Source organism: Thalassophryne amazonica, unplaced genomic scaffold (assembly GCF_902500255.1).
Source record: "Thalassophryne amazonica unplaced genomic scaffold, fThaAma1.1, whole genome shotgun sequence".
Classification (NCBI taxonomy): Eukaryota; Metazoa; Chordata; class Actinopteri; order Batrachoidiformes; family Batrachoididae; genus Thalassophryne; species Thalassophryne amazonica.
The window spans coordinates 36,067-52,167 of record NW_022986264.1 but is presented as its reverse complement, the minus strand read 5'-3'; the positions used below and the strand labels follow the sequence as shown (position 1 = coordinate 52,167).

The window sequence follows — 16,101 nt, the reverse complement described above, 5'->3', positions numbered from 1 at the left end:
TGGACCAGAGGTCTTTACATATGTGCCGAATCACCGTTTGGACCAGAGGTCTTTACGCATGGACTGAAGCATCTTTTGGACCAAAGGTCTTTATGCATGTGCTGAATCACCGTTTGGACCAGATGTCTTTACACATGTGCCGAATTACCGTTTGGACCAAAGGTCTTTACGCATGTGCTGAAGCACCGTTTGGACCAGAGGTCTTTACGCATGTGCAGAATCATTGTTTGGACCAGAGGTCTTTACGCATGTGCTGAAGCACCTTTTGTACCAGAGGTCTTTACGCATGTGCTGAAGCACTGTTTGGACCAGAGGTCTTTACGTATGTACTGAAGCATCTTTTGGACCAAAGGTCTTTACGCATGTGCTGAATCACCATTTGGACCAGAGGTTTTTACGCATGTGCCGAAGCACCTTTTGTACCAGAGGTCTTTACATATGGACTGAAGTATCTTTTGGACCAAAGGTCTTTACGCATGTGCTGAATCACTGTTTGGACCAGAGGTCTTTACACATGTGCCGAATCACCGTTTGGACCAGTGGTCTTTACGCATGGGCGGAATCACCTTTTGGACCAGAGGTCTTTGCGCATGGGCTGAAGCATATTTTGGACCAAAGGTCTTTACGCATGGGCTGAATCACCTTTTGGACCAGAGGTCTTTACGCATGGGCTGAAGCATCTTTTGGACCAAAGGTCTTTACGCATGGGCTGAATCACCTTTTGGACCACAGGTCTTTACGCATGGGCTGAAGCACCTTTTGGACCAGAGGTCTTTACGCATGGGCTGAAGCACCTTTTATACCAGAGGTCTTTACGCATGTGCTGAATCACATTTTGGACCAGAGGTCTTTATGCATGGGCTGAAGCATCTTTTATACCAGAGGTCTTTACGCATGTGCTGAATCACCTTTTGTACAAGAGGTCTTTACGTATGGACTGAATCACGGTTTGGACCAGAGGTCTTTACACAAGTGCCGAATCACGGTTTGGACCAGAGGTCTTTACGCATGTGCTGAAGCACCGTTTGGACCAGAGGTCTTTACACATGTGCCGAATCACCGTTTGGACCAGAGGTCTTTACGCATGGACTGAAGCATCTTTTAGACCAAAGGTCTTTACGCATGTGCTGAATCACCGTTTGGACCAGATGTCTTTACACATGTGCCGAATTACCGTTTGGACCAAAGGTCTTTACGCATGTGCTGAAGCACCGTTTGGAACAGAGGTCTTTACGCATGTGCCGAATCATTGTTTGGACCAGAGGTCTTTACGCATGTGCTGAATCACCTTTTGGACCAGAGGTCTTTACGCATGTGCTGAAGCACCTTTTATACCAGATGTCTTTACGCATGTGCTGAAGCACTGTTTGGACCAGAGGTCTTTACGTATGTACTGAAGCATCTTTTGGACAAAAGGTCTTTACGCATGTGCTGAATCACCATTTGGACCAGAGGTTTTTACGCATGTGCGGAAGCACCTTTTGTATCAGAGGTCTTTACATATGGACTGAAGCATCTTTTGGACCAAAGGTCTTTACTCATGTGCTGAATCACTGTTTGGACCAGAGGTCTTTACGCATGTGCTGAAGCACCATTTGGACCAGAGGTCTTTACGCATGTGCCGAATCACCATTTGGACCAGAGGTCTTTACGCATGTGCTGAATCACCTTTTGGAACAGAGGTCTTTACACATGGGGTGAAGCACTGTTTCTACCAGAGGTCTTTACGTATGGACTGAAGCATCTTTTGGACCAAAGGTCTTTACTCATGTGCTGAATCACTGTTTGGACCAGAGGTGTTTACGCATGTGCTGAAGCACCGTTTGGACCAGAGGTCTTTACGCATGTGCCGAATCACCGTTTGGACCAGAGGTCTTTACGCATGTGCTGAATCACCTTTTGGAACAGAGGTCTTTACACATGGGGTGAAGCACTGTTTCTACCAGAGGTCTTTATGTATGGACTGAAGCATCTTTTGGACCAAAGGTCTTTACGCATGTGCTGAATCATCGTTTGGACCAGAGGTCTTTACGTATGGACTGAAGCACTGTTTGGACCAGAGGTCTTACGCATGTGCTGAAGTATCTTTTGGACCAAAGGTCTTTGCGCATGTGCCAAATCACCTTTTGGACCAGAGGTCTTTACGCATGGGCTGAAGCACCTTTTCTACCAGAGGTCTTTGCGCATGTGCTGAAGCACTGTCTTTATGTATGGACTAAGCATCTTTTGGACCAGAGGTCTTTACGCATGTGCCGAAGCACCTTTTGTACCAGAGGTCTTTACGTATGGACTGAAGCATCTTTTGGACCAAAGGTCTTTACGCATGTGCTGAATCACCGTTTGTAATAGAGGTCTTTAGGCATGTGCCGAAGCACCCTTTGTACCAGAGGTCTTTACGTATGGACTGAAGCATCTTTTGGACCAGAGGTCTTTACGCATGTGCTGAATAACCTTTTGGACCAGAGGTCTTTACGCATGGGCTGAAGCACCTTTTGTACCAGAGGTCTTTACGCATTTTCTGAAGCACCGTTTGGACCAGAGGTCTTTACGCATGTGCTGAAGCACCGTTTGGACCAGAGGTCTTTACGTATGGACTGAAGCACCTTTTGTACCAGAGGCCTTTATGCATGTGCTGAAACACCGTTTGGACCTACACATGTGCTGAAGCACATTTGTACCAGACGTCTTTACGCATGTGCTGAATCACCGTTTGACCATTGGTCTTTACGCATGTGCTGAATCACCGTTTGTACCAGAGGTCTTTACGTATGTGCCGAAGCACCCTTTGTACCAAAGGTCTTTACGCATGGGCTGAAGCACCTTTTGGACCAGATGTCTTTACGTATGTGCTGAAGCACCTTTTGGACCAGAGGTCTTTACGCATGTGCTGTATCACCTTTTGGACCAGAGGTCTTTACGCATGTGCTGAAGCATCTTTTGGACCAGAGGTCTTTACGCATGTGCTGAATCCCCTTTTGGACCAGAGGTCTTTACGCATGGGCTGAAGCACCTTTTGTACCAGAGGTCTTTACGCATGTGCTGAAGCACCGTTTGGACCAGAGGTCTTTACGCATGTGCTGAAGCACCGTTTGGACCAGAGGTCTTTACGCATGGAATGAAGCATCTTTTTGACCAAAGGTCTTTACACATGTGCTGAAGCACATTTGTACCAGACGTCTTTACGCATGTGCTGAATCACCGTTTGGACCACAGGTCTTTACACATGTGCCGAAGCACCGTTTGGACCAAAGGTCTTTACGCATGTGCTGAAGCAGCTTTTGGACCAAAGGTCTTTACGCATGTGCTGAATCACCTTTTGGACCAGAGGTCTTTACGCATGTGCTGAAGCACTGTTTGGACCAGAGGTCTTTACATATAGACTGAAGCATCTTTTGGACCAAAGTTCTTTACGCATGTGCTGAATCACCGTTTGTACCAGAGGTCTTTAGGCATGTGCTGAATCACCTTTTGGACCAGAGGTCTTTACGCATGTGCTGAAGCATCTTTTGGACCAGAGGTCTTTACGCATGTGCTGAATCACCTTTTGGACCAGAGGTCTTTACGCATGGGCTGAAGCACCTTTTGTACCAGAGGTCTTTACGCATGTGCTGAAGCACCGTTTAGACCAGAGGTCTTTACACATGTGCTGAATCACCGTTTGTACCAGAGGTCTTTACGTATGGACTGAAGCATCTTTTGGACCAGTCTTTACACATGTGCTGAAGCATCTTTTGGACCAAAGGTCTTTACGTATGGACTGAAGCATCTTTTGGACCAAAGGTCTTTACGCATGTGCTGAATCACCGTTTGTACCAGAGGTCTTTACGTATGGAATGAAGCATCTTTTGGACCAGAGGTCTTTACGCATGTGCTGAATAACCTTTTGGACCAGAGGTCTTTACGCATGGACTGAAGCGTCTTTTGGACCAAAGGTCTTTACGCATTTGCTGAAGCACCGTTTGGACCAGAGGTCTTTACGCATGTGCTGAAGCATCTTTTGGACCAAAGGTCTTTACACATGTGCTGAAGCACCGTTTGGAACAGAGGTCTTTACGCATGTGCTGAATCACTGTTTGGTCCAGAGGTCTTTACGCATGGACTGAAGCGTCTTTTGGACCAAAGGTCTTTACAAATGTGCTGAAGCATCTTTTGTACCAGAGGTCTTTACGCATGTGCTGAAGCACCATTTAGACCAGAGGTCTTTATGCATGTGCTGAAGTATCTTTTGGACCAAAGGTCTTTAAGCATGTGCTGAATCACCTTTTGGACCAGATGTCTTTACGCATGGGCTGAAGCACCTTTTGTACCAGAGGTCTTTACGCATGTGCTGAAGCACTGTTTGGACCAGAGGTCTTTACGTATGGACTAAGCATCTTTTGGACCAAAGGTCTTACGCATGTGCTGAATCACCGTATGGACCAGAGGTCTTTACGCATGGACTGAAGCACCTTTTGTACCAGAAGTCTTTACGCATGTGCTGAAGCATCTTTTGGACCAGAGGTCTTTATGCATGTGCTGAAGCATCGTTTGGACCAAAGGTCTTTACACATGTGCTGAAGCACCTTTTGGACCAGAGGTCTTTACGCATGTGCTGAATCACTGTTTAGACGAGAGGTCTTTACGCATGTGCTGAAGCACTGTTTGGACCAGCGGACTTTACGTATGGACTGAAGCACCTTTTGTACCAGAGGTCTTTAAATATGGACTGAAGCATCTTTTGTACCAGAGGTCTTTAAATATGGACTGAAGCATCTTTTGGACCAAAGGTCTTTACGCATGTGCCGAAGCACCCTTTGTACCAGAGGTCTTTACGTATGGACTGTAGCATCTTTTGGAGCAGAGGTCTTTACGCATGTGCTGAATAACCTTTTGGACCAGAGGTCTTTACGCATGGGCTGAAGCACCTTTTGTACCAGAGTTCGTTACGCATTTGCTGAAGCACCGTTTGGACCAGAGGTCTTTACGCATGTGCTGAAGCATCTTTTGGACCAAAGGTCTTTACACATGTGCTGAAGCACCGTTTGGACCAGAGGTCTTTACGCATGGACTGAAGCATCTTTTGGACCAAAGGTCTTTACGCATGTGCTGAATCACCGTTTGTACCAGAGGTCTTTACGTATGGAATGAAGCATCTTTTGGACCAGAGGTCTTTACGCATGTGCTGAATAACCTTTTGGACCAGAGGTCTTTACGCATGGACTGAAGCGTCTTTTGGACCAAAGGTCTTTACACATGTGCTGAAGCACCTTTTGTACCAGAGGTCTTTACGCATTTGCTGAAGCACCGTTTGGACCAGATGTCTTTACGCATGTGCTGAAGCATCTTTTGGACCAAAGGTCTTTACACATGTGCTGAAGCACCGTTTGGAACAGAGGTCTTTACGCATGTGCTGAATCACTGTTTGGTCCAGAGGTCTTTACGCATGGACTGAAGCGTCTTTTGGACCAAAGGTCTTTACAAATGTGCTGAAGCATCTTTTGTACCAGAGGTCTTTACGCATGTGCTGAAGCACCGATTAGACCAGAGGTCTTTACGCATGTGCTGAAGTATCTTTTGGACCAAAGGTCTTTAAGCATGTGCTGAATCACCTTTTGGACCAGATGTCTTTACGCATGGGCTGAAGCACCTTTTGTACCAGAGGTCTTTACGCATGTGCTGAAGCACTGTTTGGACCAGAGGTCTTTACGTATGGACTAAGCATCTTTTGGACCAAAGGTCTTTACGCATGTGCTGAATCACCGTATGGACCAGAGGTCTTTACGCATGGACTGAAGCACCTTTTGTACCAGAAGTCTTTACGCATGTGCTGAAGCATCTTTTGGACCAGAGGTCTTTATGCATGTGCTGAAGCATCGTTTGGACCAAAGGTCTTTACACATGTGCTGAAGCACCTTTTGGACCAGAGGTCTTTACGCATGTGCTGAATCACTGTTTAGACGAGAGGTCTTTACGCATGTGCTGAAGCACTGTTTGGACCAGCGGACTTTACGTATGGACTGAAGCACCTTTTGTACCAGAGGTCTTTAAATATGGACTGAAGCATCTTTTGTACCAGAGGTCTTTAAATATGGACTGAAGCATCTTTTGGACCAAAGGTCTTTACGCATGTGCCGAAGCACCCTTTGTACCAGAGGTCTTTACGTATGGACTGTAGCATCTTTTGGAGCTAGAGGTCTTTACGCATGTGCTGAATAACCTTTTGGACCAGAGGTCTTTACGCATGGGCTGAAGCACCTTTTGTACCAGAGTTCGTTACGCATTTGCTGAAGCACCGTTTGGACCAGAGGTCTTTACGCATGTGCTGAAGCATCTTTTGGACCAAAGGTCTTTACACATGTGCTGAAGCACCGTTTGGACCAGAGGTCTTTACGCATGGACTGAAGCATCTTTTGGACCAAAGGTCTTTACACATGTGCTGAATCACCTTTTGTACCAGACGTCTTTACGCATGTGCTGAAGCACCATTTAGACCAGAGGTCTTTACGCATGTGCTGAAGCATCTTTTGGACCAAAGGTCTTTACGCATGTGCTGAATCACCTTTTGGACCGGAGGTCTTTACACATGGGCTGAAGCACCTTTTGTACCAGAGGTCTTTACGCATGTACTGAAGCACTGTTTGGACCAGAAGTCTTTACGTATGGACTGAATCATCTTTTGGACCAAAGATCTTTACACATGTGCTGAATCACCGTATGGACCCGAGGTCTTTACGCATGGACTGAAGCACCTTTTGTACCAGAGGTCTTTACATATGGACTGAAGCATCTTTTGGACCAAATGTCTTTACGCATGTGCTGAAGCACCTTTTGGACCAGAGGTCTTTACGCATGTGCTGAAGAACCTTTTGGACCAGAGGTCTTTACGCATGTGCTGAATCACCTTTTGGACCAGAGGTCTTTACGCATGTGCTGAAGCATCTTTTGGACCAGAGGTCTTTACGCATGTGCTGAATCACCTTTTGGAGCAGAGGTCTTTACGCATGGGCTGAAGCACCTTTTGTACCAGAGGTCTTTACGCATGTGCTGAAGCACAGTTTGGACCACAGGTCTTTACGCATGTGCTGAAGCACCGTTTGGACCAGAGGTCTTTACGCATGGACTGAAGCATCTTTTGGACCAAAGGTCTTTACACATGTGCTGAAGCACATTTGTACCAGACGTCTTTACGCATGTGCTGAATCACCTTTTGGACCAGAGGTCTTTACGCATGTGCTGAAGCATCTTTTGGACCAGAGGTCTTTACGCATGTGCTGAATCACCTTTTGGACCAGAGGTCTTTACGCATGTGCTGAAGCACCGTTTGGACCAGAGGTCTTTACGCATGTGCTGAAGCAGCTTTTGGACCAAAGGTCTTTACGCATGTGCTGAAGCAGCTTTTGGACCAAAGGTCTTTAAGCATGTGCTGAATCACCTTTTGGACCAGACGTCTTTACGCATGGGCTGAAGCACCTTTTGTACCAGAGGTCTTTACGCATGTGCTGAAGCACTGTTTGGACCAGAGGTCTTTACGTATGGACTAAGCATCTTTTGGACCAAAGGTCTTTACGCATGTGCTGAATCACCGTGTGGACCAGAGGTCTTTACGCATGGACTGAAGCACCTTTTGTACCAGAAGTCTTTACGCATGTGCTGAAGCATCTTTTGGACCAGAGGTCTTTATGCATGTGCTGAAGCACCGTTTGGACCAAAGGTCTTTACACATGTGCTGAAGCACCTTTTGGACCAGAGGTCTTTACGCATGTGCTGAATCACTGTTTAGACCAGAGGTCTTTACGCATGTGCTGAAGCACTGTTTGGACCAGAGGACTTTACGTATGGACTGAAGCACCTTTTGTACCAGAGGTCTTTAAATATGGACTGAAGCATCTTTTGTACCAGAGGTCTTTAAATATGGACTGAAGCATCTTTTGGACCAAAGGTCTTTACGCATGTGCCGAAGCACCCTTTGTACCAGAGGTCTTTACGTATGGACTGTAGCATCTTTTGGACCAGAGGTCTTTACGCATGTGCTGAATAACCTTTTGGACCAGAGGTCTTTACGCATGGGCTGAAGCACCTTTTGTACCAGAGTTCGTTACGCATTTGCTGAAGCATCTTTTGGACCAAAGGTCTTTACACATGTGCTGAAGCACCGTTTGGAACAGAGGTCTTTACGCATGTGCTGAATCACCGTTTGGACCAGAGGTCTTTACGCATGGACTGAAGCATCTTTTGGACCAAAGGTCTTTACACATGTGCTGAATCACCTTTTGTACCAGACGTCTTTACGCATGTGCTGAAGCACCATTTAGACCAGAGGTCTTTACATATGGACTGAAGCATCTTTTGGACCAAAGATCCTTACGCATGTGCTGAATCACCGTATGGACCCGAGGTCTTTACGCATGGACTGAAGCACCTTTTGTACCAGAGGTCTTTACATATGGACTGAAGCATCTTTTGGACCAAATGTCTTTACGCATGTGCTGAATCACCTTTTGTACCAGAGGTCTTTATGCTTGGGCTGAAGTACCTTTTGGACCAGAGGTCTTTACGCATGTGCTGAAGAACCTTTTGGACCAGAGGTCTTTACGCATGTGCTGAATCACCTTTTGGAGCAGAGGTCTTTACACATGGGCTGAAGCACCTTTTGTACCAGAGGTCTTTACGCATGTGCTGAAGCACAGTTTGGACCACAGGTCTTTACGCATGTGCTGAAGCACCGTTTGGACCAGAGGTCTTTACGCATGGACTGAAGCATCTTTTGGACCAAAGGTCTTTACACATGTGCTGAAGCACATTTGTACCAGACGTCTTTATGCATGTGCTGAATCACCTTTTGGACCAGAGGTCTTTACGCATGTGCTGAAGCATCTTTTGGACCAGAGGTCTTTACGCATGTGCTGAATCACCTTTGGACCAGAGGTCTTTACGCATGTGCTGAAGCACCGTTTGGACCAGAGGTCTTTACGCATGTGCTGAAGCAGCTTTTGGACGAAAGGTCTTTACGCATGTGCTGAAGCAGCTTTTGGACCAAAGGTCTTTACGCATGTCCTGAACCACTGTTTGGACCAGAGGTCTTTACGTATGGACTGAAGCATCTTTTGGACCAAAGGTCTTTACGCATGTGCTGAATCACCGTTTGTACCAGAGGTCTTTATGCATGTGCTGAATCACCTTTTGGACCAGAGGTCTTTACACGTGTTGAATCACCTTTTGGACCAGAGGTCTTTACACATGTGCTGAAGCATCTTTTGGACCAGAGGTCTTTACGCATGTGCTGAATCACCTTTTGGACCAGAGGTCTTTACTCATGGGCTGAAGCACCTTTTGTACCAGAGGTCTTTACGCATGTGCTGAAGCACTGTTTGGACCACAGGTCTTTACGTATGGACTGAAGCATCTTTTGGACCAAAGGTCTTTAAGCATGTGCTAAATCATCGTATGGACCAGAGGTCTTTACGCATGGACTGAAGCACCTTTTGTACCAGAGGTCTTTACATATGGACTGAAGCATCTTTTGGACCAAAGGTCTTTACGCATGTGCTGAATCACCGTTTGGACCAGAGGTCTTTACGCATGTGCTGAAGCATCTTTTGGACCAAAGGTCTTTACGCATGTGCTGAATCACCGTTTGGACCAGAGGTCTTTACGTATGGACTGAAGCATCTTTTGGACCAAAGGTCTTTACACATGTGCCGAAGCACCTTTTGTACCAGAGGTCTTTATGTATGGACTGAAGCATCTTTTGGACCAAAGGTCTTTACGCATGTGCTGAATCACCGTTTGTACCAGAGGTCTTTACACATGTGCCGAAGCACCCTTTGTACCAGAGGTCTTTACGCATGGGCTGAAGCACCTTTTGGACCAGAGGTTTTACGCATGTGCTGAAGCACCTTTTGGACCAGAGGTCTTTACTCATGTGCTGAATCACCTTTTGGACCAGAGGTCTTTACGCATGTGCTGAAGCATCTTTTGGACCAGAGGTCTTTACGCATGTGCTGAATCACCTTTTGGACCAGAGGTCTTTACGCATGGGCTGAAGCAGCTTTTGTACCAGAGGTCTTTACGCATGTGCTGAAGCATCGTTTGGACCAGAGGTCTTTACGCATGTGCTGAAGCACCGTTTGGACCAGAGGTCTTTACGCATGGACTGAAGCATCTTTTGGACCAAAGGTCTTTACACATGTGCTGACGCACATTTGTACCAGACGTCTTTACGCATGTGCTGAATCACCGTTTGGACCACAGGTCTTTACGCATGTGCCGAAGCACCTTTTGTACCAGAGGTCTTTACGTATGGACTGAAGCATCTTTTGAACCAAAGGTCTTTACGCATGTGCTGAAGCAGCTTTTGGACCAAAGGTCTTTACGCATGTGCTGAATCACCTTTTGGACCAGAGGTCTTTACGCATGTGCTGAAGCACTGTTTGGACCAGAGGTCTTTACGCATGTACTGAATCACCTTTTGGACCAGAGGTCTTTACGCGTGGGCTGAAGCACCTTTTGGACCAGAGGTCTTTACGCATGTGCTGAAGCACCGTTTGGACCAGAGGTCTTTACGCATGGACTGAAGCATCTTTTGGACCAAAGGTCTTTACACATGTGCTGAAGCACATTTGTACCAGACGTCTTTACGCATGTGCTGAATCACCGTTTGGACCAGAGGTCTTTACGCATGTGCTGAATCACCTTTTGGACCAGAGGTCTTTACGCATGTGCTGAATCACCTTTTGGAGAGGAGCCTGAAAGCTGAAGGCTCTGCTCCCCATTCTACTCTTAAAAACCCTAGGAACTACAAGTAAGCCTGCAGTCTGAGAGCGAAGCGTTGTATTGGGGTGATATGGTACTATGAGGTCCCTAAGATAAAATGGGACCTGATTATTCAAAACCTTATATGTAAGAAGAAGAATTTTAAATTCTATTCTAGAATTAACAGGAAGCCAATGAAGAGAATCCACCTTTCTTTCTTGTCGTAGACCCGGTCACACCAGCATGGATACATATTAAGATGGATCTGGACCAAGCCCAGCATAAGAGTCTGTCCCACACCAGCAAAGGGACTACGGTGCTGTGGGTCTCGTGGCCACGGTCTCATGGCCATGTTGATTGGTATGATCTCACCCTGGAGGACAAAAGCTTGGGATCCAGACGTAATACCCGAATTATGAGCACTGCCGCACCTCAGTCTGGCTTCAGCGCCCTGATCCCTGGTACAATCTACACCGTGTCTCTGGTGGCAACAGCTGGTAATAAGAGTTCTGCACCTGCCCAGACCACAGCAGCTACAGGTAAGAATACCTGTGATCAAGGTCTTCTTTTAAAAGTTTCTTCCTGATTGGAAGATAGCTCTCCTTCAGTACCATAACCTCCAACTGTGGATGCCCTGCAGTACTGTTGTAGTGCTTACTTACCTGGTCTTGACTTGGGCTCTACCACTCCAAAATCACAAAGTCTTAGTCTTGACTCACACTCAACCCTTTAAGGTCTTGGTCATGACTTGGATCTGATATAGGTGGCCTTGTCTTGAAGCATAGACAGTGAAGAGTCTCACAGTTTGTGGCACATAAGGATGGGTACAAATTGCATTGTGACGGGTCAGTCGAGTAGAATAGGAGCATTAGCTTTGAACATCTGGTAACTTACTCCTGGATGGAGTGCTGGCCCGAGTTATGCTTTTCTAATCACTACAAGGTTGTAATTGTTTCTTCTATTTATGTTTAACACTTCTTTTAGGCTCTGGGTGTGGAGGGACTGTCTTGGATGAGACGTCTCTTCAGCATTGCGTTGAGGTCTGGGACAGTGCCTAAGTAGTGGCAAACTGGGGTGGTGGTCCCCACATTTTAAGAAAAGGGACCAGAGAGTGTGTGCCAACTGCAGGAGCATCACACTACTCAGCCTCCCAAGTAAAGTCTACTCCAGGGTGCTGGAAAGGAGGGTTCGACCAGTAGTCGAACCTCTGATTGAAAAGGAACAATGCGGGTTCCTTCCTGGTCGTGGAACAACCGACCAGCTCTTCACTCTCACAAGGATCCTGGGGGGGGCCTGGGAGTATGCCCACCCAGTCTACATGTGTTTTGTGGACTAGGTGAAGGCGTATGATCGGGTACCCCGGGAGATACTGTGGGAGGTCCTGCGGGAGTATGGAGTGAGCGGGTACCTTCTTAGGGCCATCCAGTCTCTGTACTCACAAAGCAAGAGCTGTATTCAGGTGCAGTAAGTCAACAAAATAACAAGTCAACAACAACACAACAGTACACTGCTTGCACGCCTGTGGACAATTCATCAGCATACTGCACATTTTCCATCATATAATTTACAATTAAAACAGAATAATAAAACATAAAAACCAGATTAAAACAGATAATAAGTTAAAGTACACACCTTACTTGTACACATGCGCATTCACACACGGGCACACATACACACACACACACACACACACATATTCACACATGCATGCACATATTCATGCACAAAGCCCTTAACGCTGCTCCCGGACAACCCCTGCAGCATTCAGGAGACTGATTGAGGTTGTAACAAAAGAGTTCTTGTATCTGTTCAGTTTGCACTTGGGGACTCTGTATTGTATTCCAGATGGTAAAGGTTCAGACTCCTGATGGAGGAGATCACAGTGTATTTTCTGTGCTTGCCTATAAACAGACTGTTCATAGAGGATGAGGATCAACACCTCTAAATCTGAGGCCATGGTTCTCAGCAGGAAACCCATGGATTGCCTACTCCGGGTAGGGAATGAGGTCTTGCCCCAAGTGAAGGAGTTCAAGTATCTTGGGGTCTTGTTCACGAGTGAGGGGATGATGGCGCGTGAGATTAGCCGGAGAATTGGTGCAGTTGGGCAGTGTTGCATTCGCTCTACCGTACTGTTGTGACAAAAAGGGAGCTGAGCCAAAAGGCAAAGCTCTCAATTTACTGGTCAGTCCTCGTTCCTACTCTCACCTATGGTCATGAGGGTTGGGTCATGACCGAAAGAAAAAGCTCGCGGGTACAAGCGGCTGAAATGGGCTTCCTCAGGAGGGTGGCTGGTGTCTCCCTTAGAGATAGGGTGAGAAGTTTGATCATCCGTGGGGAGCTCAGAGTAGAGCCACTGCTCCTTTGCATTGAAAGGAGCCAGCTGAGGTAGTTTGGGCATCTGGTAAGGATGCCTCCTGGGCATCTCCCTAGGGAGGTGTTCCAGGTATGTCCATCTGGGAGGAGACCACAGGGAAGAACCAGGACTAGGTGGAGAGATTATATCTCCACACTGGCCTGGTATTACTTCGGGATCCCACAGTCAGAGGTGGTCAATGTTGTCTGGGAAAGACAAGTCTGAGGTCCCCTGCTGGAACTGTTGCCCCCGCGACCTGATACCAAATAAGCGGTTGAAGATGAGTGGTGACTTCTTTTAGTTTTTAAGTGCATCTATTGTGAATTTTATTGTGAATTTTTTATTGTGAATTTGTGAATTTTTTTAAACTAATTTTCTCCTGTGTGAATCTTGAGTGGTTAGCATTTCTGCTAGCACTAGCTCAGCTCCATGCTTGGATTTTCTGGTGCACAAAGTACATCACCTTACACTCTACATGAACCTTTGGTGATGCTAACAGATAGGGTGGCTCTTTCAGGGAGCCGTGTCTGTAACCCGATTTTCTGCCTTGGATATGTCTGTTGTTAGCCCTTTGAGCCAACAGGTGACTTCCACCCCTATCTTCAGGCTGAAACACCAGACATTAGTGATAGGGGATTCTATCACCCACAAAGTCAGATTACAGATGCCGGCTGATGTTAAATGCATTCCTTGGGCCAGACTACCCAACATTGCTTCTCATCTTAGGATGCCGACATTGCAGTCAGTGAGTATAGGAACGTTAGCTTTGTAAAGTGTTGGTCAGTGAGTACTGGAGCATTCACTTGTAAAATGTCAGTCAGTGAGTATAGGAGCATTAGCTTTGGAAAGTGTCAGTCAGTGAGTGTAGGAGTGTAGTTTGAGACTTGGTCAGTGAGTATAGGAGCATTTGCTTTGTGAAGTGTCGGTCAGTGAATAAAGGAGCATTTGCTTTGGAAAGTGTCGCTCAGTGAGTATGAGAATAGGAGTGTAGTTTGGGACTCGGTCTGTGAGTATGGGGGTGTAGATTGGGACTCTGTAGGTGAGTATTGGCGTTGTTTGGGGCTCGGTCAGTGACTATTGGGGTGTAGTTTGAAGCTCATCAATGAGTATTGGGGTGTAGTTTGTGACTCAGTGACTATTGGAGTGTTGTTTAGGGGGGCATAGTTTGGGACTGGGTCAGTGTGTATGCATAGTAGTGTAGTTTGGGACTCGATCAGTGAATATCGGGGTGTAGTTTGGGACTCGATTAGTGAGTATAGGAGTGTAGTGTGGGACTCGATCAGTGAGTATAGGAGTGTAGTTTGGGACTCAATCAGTGAATAAAGGGGTGCAGTTTGGGACTCGGTCAGTGAGTATTGGGGCATAGTTTGGGACTCGGCCAGTGAGAATAGGAGCGTAGTTTGACACTCGGTCAGTGAGTATAGGAGCATTTGCTTTGGAAAGTGTCAGCCAGTCAGTATAGGAGTATTTGACCAGTAGATCAAGAGCTTCGCCTTTTGGCTCAGCTCCCTTTTTTGGCATAACAGTACAATAGAGCGAATGCAACACCGCCCCTGGTGCGCAGATTCTCCGGCCAATCTCACGCTCCATTGTCCCCTCACTCATGAACAAGACCCCGAGCTATCTGAACACTGTCACATGGGGCAAGACCAGATTCCCTACCCGGAGCAGGCAAGCCATTGGTTTCTTGCTGAAAGCCATGGCCTCAGATTTAGAGGTACTGATCCTCATCTCAGCCGCATCACACTCAGCTGCAAACTGATCCAGTGAGTGTTGGAGGTCACCGGCCAATGAAGCCAACAGGACCACATCATCTGTAAAAAGCAGTGATGAGAGACCCCAAGCCCACCAAATCGGAAACCCTACTCTCCCTGACTATGCCTCGATATCCTGTCCATGAATATCACAAACAGGATTGGTGACAAGGCATAGCCCTGGAGGAGGCCAACCCTCACCAGAAACGAGTCAGACTTATTGCCGAGCACCCGAACACAGCTCTCGCTTTGTGAGTACAGAGATTGGATGGCCCTGAGAAGAGACCCCCTCACTCCATACTCCCGCAGCACCTCCCACAGTATCTCCCGGGGTACCCAATCATACACCTTCTCCAAGTCCACAAAACACATGTAGACTGGGTGGGCATACTCCCAGGCACCCTCCAGGATCCTTGTGAGAGTAAAGAGCTGGTCGGTTGTTCCACGTCCAGGATGGAACCCACATTGTTCCTCTTCAATTAGAGGTTCGACTATTGGACAAACCCTCCTTTCCAGCACCCTGGAGTAGACTTTACCAGGGAGGCTGAGTAGTGTGATGCCCCTGTAGTTGGCACACACTCTCTGGTCCCCCTTTTTAAATCTGGGGACCACCATCCCAGTTTGCCACTCCTTAGGCACTGTCCCAGACCTCAACACAATGTTGAAGAGACATCTCATCCAAGACAATCCCTCCACACCCTGAGCCTTCAGCATTTCTGGATGGATCTCATCAACCCCCGGGGCCTTGCCACTGCGGAGTTGTTTGACTACCTCAGTGACTTCCACCAGGGAAATTTATGAAAATACTCCATCAGCTTCCAGCAGTCCAGAGTCCCAAACAACACTCCTATAACTCACTGAGTCCCAAACTTCACTCCTATACTCAAAGACCCAGTCCCAAACTACACTCCTATACTCACTGACCGAGTCTCAAACCATGCTGTGATTACTCCCTGACCGAATCCAAACAACACTGCAATACTCATTGACAGAGTCCCAAACAGCACTCCAATACTCACTCACCGAGTCCCAAATGACACTCCAATATTCACAGACCCAGTGCCAAACTCCGCTCCTATTACTCACTGACAGAGTCCCAATCTACACCCCTATACTCACTGGCTGAGTCCCAAACTGCACCCCTTTATTCACTGATTGAGTCCCAAATTATACTCCTATATTCACTGACCGAGTCCCAAACTACTCCCTAATACTCACTGACCGAGTTGCAAGCAACACTCCTATTACTCACTGACCAAGTCG

The 16,101-nt window shown here is 47.0% G+C and overlaps 1 protein-coding gene across 1 annotated transcript in view; it reads left to right on the top strand.

Annotated features, from left to right (window-relative positions):
* Positions 1–16,101, top strand: part of LOC117505893 (mucin-5AC-like) — a 131,897-nt gene that overhangs the window by 87,562 nt on the left and 28,234 nt on the right. The window contains exon 5 of the mRNA XM_034165429.1: positions 10,959–11,270. Within this exon, the coding sequence (XP_034021320.1) occupies positions 10,959–11,270 (312 nt within the window). The remainder of the gene's footprint in view (positions 1–10,958; positions 11,271–16,101) is intronic.